The 12,635-nt window shown below is 27.3% G+C and overlaps 1 protein-coding gene across 1 annotated transcript; it reads right to left on the bottom strand.

Moving 5' to 3' along the window:
* Window positions 1-8,587: 8,587 nt before the first annotated feature.
* Window positions 8,588-10,444, bottom strand: LOC107418798 (transcription factor BEE 3). Its single transcript, XM_016027494.4, has 6 exons — window positions 9,983-10,444; window positions 9,750-9,872; window positions 9,532-9,597; window positions 9,330-9,398; window positions 9,141-9,218; window positions 8,588-8,889 (listed from the first exon to the last, which is right to left on the bottom strand). The coding sequence occupies exons 1-6, from the start codon at window positions 10,367-10,369 to the stop codon at window positions 8,797-8,799; spliced, it is 816 nt and encodes a 271-aa protein (XP_015882980.3). The 5' UTR covers window positions 10,370-10,444; the 3' UTR covers window positions 8,588-8,796.
* Between the last annotated feature and the right edge of the window lie 2,191 nt (window positions 10,445-12,635).

The raw sequence follows: 12,635 nt of genomic DNA, 5'->3' as shown, positions 1-12,635 counted from the left end.
ATATAAATACACATATAAAATTTATTCTCCAATAATATTGTGTCCAAAAATTCTATTAAAAATTATTAATTAATTATATATTTTATAAATTTTTTTTGCTTTTTGAAAAAATTGACTTTTAAAAAAAAATTGCTTTTAACAAAAATTTACAATATTTAAGAAAGCTTGGAAATAAAAATTCACCTTGAAAATGTATAAATTACATAAATTTGACATTCATTCTAGACAATAATTACTATTATAAAGCAAGTTTTTAAAATAATATTCATATTTATTTATGTTGCATGTTAATTTCCACAATTTATATTTTCATTAAAAATGCTTTGATCTTCAATGTTGCAATAACCGCCATTAAATAATGATGATAATGCTATATCATTTTTTTAATTTTTATTTAAAAAAAAAAACTAAATAAGAAATTAACGGGATCAACCAAAAAGAATTTTTAAGTAATTTTTATGGGTGGTGATTAGATATTTTTTCCATTCTAAAAACTTTTATGAATAATATGGACTTACAATAAGAGTTTAAAAAAAATTTTGAGCGCTATTATTTGTCATCAATATGATTATTGTTCACTTGATAATTATTAATTGATTCAATTATATGTTAATTTTTAATACGAAATTTTAATTGAAGAAAGTGAACTTTTTTTTATGATTCCTTATATTATCAAATAACATATAGGTTCAACCAATGATGATCATTAATGATAATAAATAATATTTTTATAATAATTACTATTTAAGTTGCTAGTAACTATGTCTTTTGAGCGGAAAGTTCTTAATTATGTTAATTTTAGATTTATTCCCCTTGATATTAAATGTCAGATATGCTCAAAAAAAATGTTAACAATTTATCACAAAATACATTCAAAACGTGCTTTAATTTACTTTCCTTTCCACGTTTAATTATTTGAATATGTTTAAACCATTTTCAAAAAGAAAAAAAAAAATGAAGAGTAGTATGTTTAAGACTTCCTCTGAAAAACTGAAGGGAAAAACTTGCATACAACATGGGTAATATTATATCATCTTTTATTATTTTCATTAATTATGTACCATATAAATTCAATTACTTGTAATTATGTATAACATCACATAATGATAAGATAAATCATGTTGGGGCTACAAAATATTTATTAAATGTTCATTTATGAGTGGTTTGTCATACCACATCATCTATACAATAGTTGTACATGAGTTTTTATCAAAAATTGAATAAATGTTTAAAATTAAATGAATAATTACATTTAATACTATCGATTTTAAGGTTTTGTAATTTAAGACTAACTTTTTCAACTTAGCAATTTAGATTCTTAATTAACAGTTGTCTTAAATAACAAACTAAATCAAATTTCAAACTAGAATATATTGAAATTTGAAATTTTGATAGTTTAAAAAATCTACAATTTTAATATTTTTTATTTTAAAAGTTAATACAGTTTAATATCAATTTAATAACTTATACCAACTTTCAAAAGTTTAAAAATAATTTTAATATTTTACACTTTAATACTTATATTGAAAATTATTATAGTTTAATATCAATCATGTAAGACGATCGTAATCTGGTAATCAAAAGTTAAACAAGACTCAAATTGTAATAAATTAAAATATCAAAGACTTAAATTGTTAAGTCAAAAAATTAAGGATTTAAATTGTAGATTCTTAAAAATTAAGATACTAAAATGCAATTAATTAGGGTAAATAAAATTTCCCCCCTCTAAACCATGATATTTTTTGCATGTTGTTCTTCAAACTACAAAATACTAGCATTTTTCCATCTAACCTCTTATTCTAGTGCCACTACCGTCAGATTAAGTAATCCTAGTATTGAATTTGATCAAATTAGTCATACACTCATACAGTACAAAAATAAACTAAATAGTTTTTAAACAAGGTCACGTGGGTTATATATGAATCATTTTATCAAATTATGAAAAATATATTATTAGATTAAACTGACAATAAGACAAATTAAACAACGTGAAAAATTTTGTAATGCAGAAACGAAAAATGATATACCCAAATAAGGATATATAACATTTTTGAATAAAGTATTTCTACGTTTGAAATGCCCTCTTTTTTTATTTTTAATTTATACATATTAAGGATATGAGATTCAGATTTAGGATAATGGTTTCAAAAATAATGTCTTAACCGCTGGACTATTCCCCAAAAACACAGTACATTTTTTTCCACTTACAAAGTGAATACAAAGTTATATTTCACAATTGTCAACAAAATTTTCAAAAACCACTTTGTCAATGAATAGGTTAATATAACAAACTTATATAGACTCTAAATACAATAATTCTTATTGCTTGAAAAATGTACGCTATTTTCTATTACATTTTTACATATTTAATTTGCTCCAATAGTTATTTATCTTATAATCATCTGCACAAGGATTTTATTTGGTGCCTAATAAAATTTATACAAAAAAGAAAAAAAAAATAGTCTCTTAAACTATAATCAAACTTTGGCAAACTATTTTTGTTTCAACTTTCTCTCATTTCTCGCCTACATGACCCAGGATGAGTCAATTTCATTAACATAGATAAATATATAAACCTTTTGTTATTAGAATAAGGGAATATCAATTATGTACTTGTTTATAAGGCAATAAGTATCAAATCAATCTAAGAGAATAAAATAAATTTTGTAATGTATTAAAAGATTTTGATACCTTCCAAATCTATTAACATAATAACAAATGCTAGAAAATATAATTTATTCAATTAGATTTTTTTATTTATTTTAAATTATTAATTAAAGTGATATTATCATTATTAGGGACAACAATATGTTTCCAACATGTTGTTTAACTCATGTATTAAGAACGCAAATTTTATGTAAGTAATGTTTGGTAGTGATAAAATGATATATTTTTGTTCAACCTCTCAATCTCTGTGTTTTATTTGCAACCCGAATTGGAGTAACTTTTCCAAGGAAACAAACATTTTGCTATGGGCCTAGCTGATCTTTTATAGTTGATCTTGGGGATTTTGATCATCGGCTTGGACATTGTGATTATTGGGCCTTTTGGCCTGAGACATATAATACCCCCAGCCACAACATATAAATAAGAGAAAATAATTCAATTTCTATGGCAAAATTGCTAGGTTTTGACTTCCTTAAATGGGCTGGTTCGAAACTTTTTGAACTCATTTTCATTGAATGAAACATATTTGCACAAATTTAAATTCCTAACAACAAAAAGAAAAAGTGAAAAGAGACTCAAAATCACATTATTAAGTTTTACATATGGATGTGCAATTTTGATGTGTTAGTAATATAATTCTGAAATTGGTTAGAAACCTAATAGGGTGACACATGCTAAAAAATAATTAATTGAAATGTAACCTGTGTACTCACTTACTTTATATTTAGAACATGTTTCAAATTGATCATAACTATATAAATAAATGTATTTGTTATTTATGTTTAATAAGATATTTCATTGGGTTAAATCACATCCATATAGAGATGACAATTTACTTCATTGACTTGTTGTCCGTGGGATCCAGTGTATTACAGGCAGAGATCCACCAATTATTTGGAAAAATAGTAGGGGAAAAAATAACATGCCATAGGAAGGTACAGAAAAATTTGCACATATATATTGATTTAAAAAAATATATTATATTTTAAAACATTATTTTTGAATTATAATAAATAAATAAATTTCTAAAACACTTTAAATTAATGAATCTTTGCTGAAACTAATGTTCTATTATTGATTCATAGAATTCAATAAAAATACATTAATCAAATGGTTGCTTCATTCCATTGCCATCCCTACATCCATATGGAGGCAACCCATATATTGAATTTGCTAATTATAAACCTAAGGCCAAAACCATTTCCATTAGAAGAAGAAAAAAAAAAAAAAGAAGAAGAAGAAGAAGAAGAAGAAGAAGAAGAAGACCTTTTACAAACATATATTACCAATATATAAAATTTTGCTATAATAGTCCCAAAAAAATTAATACTCTGCAAGTCAACCTGCAAAAGTTTCTGGTACAACCCAGCATCATAAAATCTGGAAAAAAGGATAATTCGAATCAATAGGTCTTGAATGTTGAAAAATCACTACGTAAAAAGGTTACTGATGAGTAAACACATAATCATTTAAACAACATCACTATATTTAAAATTTGTGAAACCAGCAAAATAATTGTTTACTAACTTGTTCTTATCCTGTCCCTACAAAATAAAATATTTCATTTAACCAGTCCCATTTCAAAGTTAATTAATGTTTCCTTAGGCAGTAATGTCAAGTTGGGATCTTCCATATTTACTATATTAAAAACAATTGTTACTATCATTTATATATGTATATATATATATATTTATGATACTAGGTTAAATTTCATTTATTCCCTCTCAATTTTGTTATGATTATATTAAAATCTCATTTTCTTGATAAATTATTAATAATTTCTTTTTAATTTTTTATATTTATCAAAATAGAGCTATTTACCAGTTGTTTCCTAAACTTTTATATTTAAAGGCCAAAAAAATATCAAAAGCCAGTATTTTATAATTGAAGAATAATGTGAAAATAATCATGGCCTTCAACGAATAAAAATTGACAAATAAAGTCTAAATGATGATTTTTCCATAAGTATAAGGTTTAATTGTAATTAGGGCAAAACTAAAGTAGTTTAAATGAAATTTTCTCTATGATACTATGATTTTGGTTTACAATTTTTCTCAAATTATATTCCTATCCTATGAACCAATCACCAGACCTATAGTATGCTTGTTCATTTGAGGTAAGTATTGAGAATTGTCAACCTAACAATTATAAAATCAACACTTCGAATTTGGTTTTAAAAAATAAATCAGTCCAATTAATATTATCATATCAATTTAAAAAAGAGATTTATTATGTATATATATATATATAAACAGAGGGATTCCAAATAATATTCATTTCATTTTATTAAGTTAATGTCCATTTTTAATATACAACCATTGGATTCTTACTCATAAAATAAAATCTAATTCATTAAAAAAAATTAATAATTTTCAAAAATAGATCTTATTTAATAAAGTAAAATGAACTTTATTTGAAACGATTGTATATATAAATATCAAATTTTTTTGCAATAATAGTTATCATCTTAAAATTAAATAATTATATTCCTAAAACACTTAAATTATCCATGGTATTAAATATTAGGTATTAAATATTAATTATTTTTTGATTCTTTGATATTATAGGTAGGGGATTCAAACCGTGTACTTTTTTGCCAATAGAAAAAGAAAAAAATTTAGCTTTCCCTCTTAATTGGTTGTTCCATGGAGCTTCATTAAATTCAATAACAATACATTAATACAACGGACAATTTAATAACAAATTTACTATTAAATTGCCCTGCTGCACTGCCATCCCTTTCGTATACTCATTTGGAGGCAACTCATATCTTGAACTTTTGCTCATAGAAGCCAAAATCAAAATCCATTCCATTATAATGCCATATATAGTAAACAACTTCTTTGTACCAATATCTAAAAATTTTGCCATAGCATCAGAAAAGCATATATATTATGCAAGTCAATCTGCAAGGTATATATCTTTAAAAAAAAAAAAAGCAATAAAATAAAATAAAATAAAATAAAGTACGTGTATATATACCTTCTTTCTCACATAAAGTGTGGGTATGGCTGCTCAACCGCTTTAGGGGGCCTAAGCAAGAATTGTGAAGGTCTTAAATAATTTTTTTTTTTTTCAAATAAGCTTCAGTTTATACATAATTTTTCTCTAGACATAAAAAATTAATAGTTAAAATCTTATAATACTTATTAATCAATTATTGGAGATATTTATGGATATAAATTCTTAATTGATTTCAATATAGAAGTTTAGAAAAAGTAATATATCTTAATTTTTTTCCTGAAAAAGAAATGAATATATTTCATAAAATAAAAAAATAAAAAAATACATATATTAGGTAATTTTTTTGGGAGCCTTTCTTTCATTGTGGGGCCATAGGCAATTGCTTCCCTCACCTTACCCATAAATCAACACTGGGTGTGGTAACCACATAGGTGTATACAACTGATGTATTGAATTTTCTTTCATATGTTACAGGCCTAGGAGTACCATAAAATATGAATAAAAAGGATAATCCAAAGTGCGTCTTGAATGTTGTCAAAACATTACATCCAAACAGCAGTATATAATAATTCTAAACACATAATCATTAAACAACACAATTACATTTAAAACAATGTACATGAAACCTACAAAATAGTTGTTATATATATAACTTGTTGTTATGACTAGTATAATACTATGATTATAGCTTAGAATATATTTAGCCTTGTCGTATATCACTTTATTTGATACTATGATTCTAGCTTATAATTTTTCCCAGATTTTATTCCAATCCTATGAATCAGTCACTAAAGTTATAGTAAGCTTGTGCGGTTGATGGGGTACCTGTTGAGAGTTGTGAACCTAGCAATTACATACATGAATATTGGATATATAATATATATATATATATATATATATATATATATATATATATATTTGATATTATTTTGGTCCATATATATGTATATGGGATTTGTAGTGGTGTTGGTGGTATATATTTAAGATTACTCCATGACAAGCTAACAACCTCTTTTCCACTTCTAAAGCTTGTTGATGATGATGAGCCCCATATACAAAGAGTCCTTGAACTTGCCCATATTGTCAATTAGTCCTTTCAAATCCCCACAACTTCACCTAATGTTGTTGTGTGACCCCTCAATTTAATTTGGAGGGGGGAAAAAAAAAATTATATATATATATATATATATATTTGAAACTATCCATTAGCGTTACTCTCTTTCTTTGGGACCCTCCCTTTTGAGTCCACTTCCTTTCTTCTTTGTTCATGCATGGTTCAAGAGACAAGCAAAGAATTGGTCAAAAGGGAGTCAAACAAGCATGAAAATAAAAGAGAAGGAAAGATTGAGTGGGGTGAAGAAAATTAACCAGTACTCCAAAAGTGGCTTTAAAGGTTCATAAGCTCTTATCATATTGCGAAGTTGGAGAACCCACATTGCCCATCCTCTTTTGGGCACGGTCTGGCCCATTCAAGCTGTCCTCCTGCCCCTCCAAGTTTCATGGATGCAATGCATCTAACCCTCTAATTCATTTTCACAAACAGATTGAATACCAAAAATAAAAAAAAAAAAAAAAAAAAAAACCAAAAAAAAAAAAAACATTATAATATTAGTTTTTTATTATATATTTCATATTCTTTCCTTCAATCATCGACTTCATGAATTGGCAACATCCTAGAGATTTCATGTATTCTTCTCATTTGTGGGTTCCCTTGCTAAGTCTTTTTGTCCATGTAGGATATCCTAGAGAAGTCACTTATGGTTGATGAAAAATATTTTGTTGCCTCTTTCACAACCAAAGGCTTATTTTCTTCTATGTACTTGCACAATAGAATTTTCGGTTCATGGGTCTTAATCATAAATTTGTAAATATTTATTGATAAAAATCATTACTTTGTTTTCGAATTTTACCGACAAGGAGGATATTTTCAAATACACAAGTTGTTGCCAATAATTATTTTATGTTCACATTGGTCCCTTGCAACACAAAACTACCAATCGTTTTCGAAAAAATTACACCATAATATATTTACTTATATTTGAATTTTTTATTGTAACTCTTTTTGTGGAAGTGTACACGTCTAAAAATTGGTCCGCCATCTACTTGTAAGTACATCTATTTCGATATTATGAGAGTTTTGAAATTAGCAAGATTTCCTAAGTATTTGAATTGGATTGGACTTGATTATATTTTAATCACCATTATTTAAAAGATTTAAAGATCATATTTATAGGCTTTGTTAAGTTGGCAAAACCTTTGAAAATACACATTCAGATTTTGGATTCTATCCTTCGTTGAAATTTCTCTCCCTTTAGAATATAGACATAAAAAAAAAAAAAAAAAAATTCCTAAGACCATAGCAGTCCTTAATTTTTGCATAGTACATAATTGGGTTAATTTAATTTATCTCCCTTAAATTTAAATTAAATACAATTTTTGATATCTTTTTTATTTCAAAAACATCATCAAATTTTTTTTTTTTAAATTTAAAAAATTATCGACTTTTTTTTTTATTGTTTCATTTACACCTTTCAAATTTATATATCTAGATTCTTGTAAAGCGTTATTTTTCATTTTTAAAATATAAAAAATTAAATTATTATTAATGTAAACTTCAAAAGTTTAAATGATTTTTTATATTTTTTATTACCCTATATAAATTTATGAAAGAAATCTCTGTAATATAACTTTGTCGGAGATTGGTAAATCTTTCCATTCAAAAAAGTTATCTTCAAGTTCAGTTTGTTCAGCCTTTGATCCACCATGTCATATCATGAACATACACAGAACCCCATCAGATTCAAGTCCAATCAAGTTGGTCTAATGTTTAATGGTGTTTTTGAAGATTTGATGTAATTATTAATGTATACATTGTCTGATTCGACAACCAAGACACAAAACATATTTCTATAAGAAATTCAAGAATTGGAAGTATATAGTTGGGAAGAAGACTTAATAAAAGTGATTATATGACTTGTATTAATATCAGATAAAAATTAATTAAATTTTACCCTTAAGAGTGAGAGAGGGTGTACAAGAATATGAAGGGCTAGCAAGAAGTGGAACAAATTTAATTATGATTTTTAGAAATGGTAAAAACAATTTTGGGAAATGGGGCATCTCCATGTGTTCTGTGGCAATAAGAAGTAACATCCAAAAGTGAAGTCAAAGTGGCCAACTTGAGTGGAAACAACCAAATCCTCCATGTCCTTCTCTCATCAATCTTTCCATCTCTTTTGCCTCATTTGCTTGTGCTCTCTGCCGCATACAAACATTCATCATCACTCATCGGTTATTAACCCATCTATATATATATATATTATATACATACACTTCTCTTGTCTGTGTTATTTATTTATTTTATTTAAATAAAAAACTCACTAGATATATATATATATATATACTTATTAACAATTGTGGAAAAATTTATGTTCTGATTTAAAAAGAAAAAGAAAAATTTTGTTTTCTGTAAGTCAAAGATTATGATGAAGTGTTCTAGAAAAAATCACCTGCATTGTTTCCAGAGCATCTGTTTCTGAATTGAAGTCATAAAAGTTGCTTGCAGCAGTTAACTTCATAGAAAGAAACTGAATCACAAAGGAAAAAGAAATTACTGCTTAATTTTTTTCTTTTTTTTAAAGGAAGAAAATTAATTGATTTTGTAAAAAAGCTTTTGATTAATTTCTTGTAGGACTAACCTCAACCTGATTCTGCAAAGACTGCACATAATTAATTATCTCATCCAACATTACTGCCATACCCATGGTCTGCAATTCCATGACAAAGAAAAAAAAAAAAAAATCCATTATTAGATAAAAGCTCAAGATTTTATTTTACTAAAATTTATAAAAATAAAAAAAATAAAAAATAAAAGGATCTGAATTAAAACTGATTTTTTACCTTATAGCAACCAGGGACTAGGTCTTGCAGACATTTAAGTCTTTCATTAATTTTGCCTCTTCTAACCTGTTTCACAATAATGCATACATATTTTGTCAAACCCCAGATTGTGATTCAGAATTTAATGTGTACATACCAAGAATATATTATCGGTCATTGAATAGTTTTTAACAATCTTTTGGGATAAATAAAATTAAGAATAAAGTAAGAATATTTACCCTTTCTGCTAGACTGTGACTATCAGTGGCTTGACCTCTTCTGGCTCTAACATGAACAACCTCCTTTGGTTTTTCTTCTTCTTTAACATTGTTAATTTTCACTCTTTTTCCTTTTCCTGAACTCTGAAAATTTAATCAAGCAAAAATAACCCATTAGACTTTGCATATAAAATGATTAAAAAATGGAAAATCAATGCGAAAACAGATTGAAAAGAAAAGAAAGAGATTGTTACATTTTTCCTCTTCATCCCAGTTTCAGAAACTTGTGGGGAAGAGTTAGCTGAGCTGCTCTCTGATATCTCCATTATCTTTCTCTTCTTACTTTCTTGGAATTCATTTCCAGCTGGAGTGAGCTGTGGAAAAGGAGCTGCATGGTTCTGGTTGTTTTGATTGACAATACCCAGAAAATTTTCTGCCAAGTTTACTGGTAATTCAGCTGTTTGGTTGCCAAAGAAATTGTCATTGGAAAAAGGCAAAAGAGTTTGGAAATTCAAGTTTGAATTGTCCAGGACACTTGGGCTGATCCCTGCAAACTGGTGTATGAGTTCCATGTTTGGATCAATATCCAAACAAGGAAATGAAGATTTAAAGCTTTGCAAATCCGCCGTGAAATCAGCCATTGAAATGTTTTTTGATTTTTGTAGAATCTTCGTCTGATATAAGCTATAGAAAAATGGGGTGTTTTGGATAATGTGGTTTTGTTAAGACTAGCATATATAGTGTGGGATTACAAAGATTTATCGTTTTTGTAAAATTTTTTTATTTTTTATTTTTTATTTTCCTTTTTAATTACTTAAGCATTATGGAATTGAAAAAAATAAAAAGAAAGAAGCATATTTTGAGGTGACCACGTGGCAAATCCAGTTACTCTGGCTGTGTTCCCCTTGTGGGTCCCTTCTCAGGAGATATATCCAATAATAAAAATGGGCCCATTGATAAGTTTTTGGCCCTTATCTACAATGTTATGATTTATGAACAGGGTCGCTTTAGTTGGAAAATGTTTTGAACCTTTTGTTTTTGAGAGTTGATAACTTGGTGAAATATGGCTAGAAAAAGACATCAACTTTTGGAGCAAGCGTTAGCTGGTACCCTATTTGTTTCTTTCTACATGTAGATTTAATACATATATATTTATATATATATATATATAGAGAGAGAGAGAGAGAGACAGAAATTATGTTATTTAAGATCGTTTTATTACTGGTAATAACATGATCTGTAATAAAATAATTATACAATTTAATTTTAAACTAGAATCCTATATAAAAGATTTACTATGTATATTTTTATATATGTATATGAATAATATTTTTAACTCATTATGTTTATATACATTGTATTTGTGTACGTATGCTGTAAATGGCTTTGTCCAAATTGACTAGGGGTTATGCTAGAAGTAAAGAATGAAATCAGAAAATCAGGTTTCATAAGCTATATCTATGAAGACAGAAATAGAAAAGATGACTCAAAAAATGAGAACCATATTTGGCTTTACTTGAAATATTTCTGTCATCTGAGTTTATTTCTACTGGTTTCCATATATAAGAAAACAAATCAAAATTGAATTGGGGTAATTTCATGTGCATTGTGTGTTTGGCATGGAACACTCCATTCAATTATCTTATACTCTTAAATCCCACAGAATTCATAGAAAACAGCTGGGTTTTTGAAAATTTGGACTACCCTTCTTGACAAAAAGACCTTTACCATAGTGCATATGATCATAGTTTGACAATTTTTATAGCAAAATTTGGATACCCATTTACTTGCATTAAATTTGAATTAGAGTTTGTAGTCTACAAAAAATTTAAGTCCTTCCTAGGACATGTTTTGGGAAATGAATGCTGGATCTAATTCAGTGATAGATACTATATATAGGTTTTGATCTCTGAGTGGCTAGAGCAGGCCTTTCTTCATGGTTAGAGATTCCTTTAGATCATACACGTGCACTGGCATTGAGCAATGATAAAAGTTTTGAATTCAGCTCCTCGCCGCCTTGAAAGTGTTCTTGAAAATGCCTGACTGACAGGTATGCTAGCTACACCTAACCTAGAGATACGGAATTTGGCAGGCTGACAAAATTTAAGGGCATAGAACCATCAAAAGTCTTACATCTTATAATCTCTGTACGATATATGTCGATGAATATAGTGTTATTGAATCCTGTCTTTGACTTTCATGGTGCAATATTATACCAAGTAAAAGAACCACCTAAATTTAGGAGATGAACTGGTTGCTGCTATATACACAAGAGTGACTCAAAAAATTAGGTTTTATTTCTTTCTTTATTTTTTGGTTTTCTTTTCGGTCCTCTACAAAAGCTACTTTTTTTTTTTTTTTTTTTTTTTTTCCCTTTCAACGTTTTATTACTTTAGAACCTTTTACTTCCTGGTCGTGATTCCTCCTAAAGTATTATAGGATGATTCAAGGATTTGCTGATGCACTGTACCTGATTTCCCCTTGACATTGATGCTTAATGGAACTTGTTAATCCCTGTATATATATGGAGGATTTTGAAACCCTTTTTGAGAAACTGACAGAAATTATACAAAACTCTCCAATTAAGAAAAATGGGTAGTAACAAATTTCCACATGGTCAGATGGTACTGAAATGCTACTGGTATGAGCAGAAGAAACTGGTTTACAAGAACAATGTAAAATAGTCCGTCCAAATGACCATAACTACTGGTGTTTAACCTCAAGTTTTGGATTCGATCAGGTTTGAAGCTAAAATAATTTCTCTTTCAATTTAATATATGTCCAAAATGAAAAAATCCGTTTTAGAATTTGGAAACCACCAATTAGCAAGAATCATCCTTTAATAGATTCCCCATTAACTTTTCTTGTAAGACTTATAACATAAGAAATTCAAGAGGATGAAACTTT

This window comes from Ziziphus jujuba, chromosome 2 (assembly GCF_031755915.1).
Source record: "Ziziphus jujuba cultivar Dongzao chromosome 2, ASM3175591v1".
Taxonomy (NCBI): domain Eukaryota; kingdom Viridiplantae; phylum Streptophyta; class Magnoliopsida; order Rosales; family Rhamnaceae; genus Ziziphus; species Ziziphus jujuba.
This window is presented reverse-complemented; position numbering and strand designations above follow the sequence as displayed.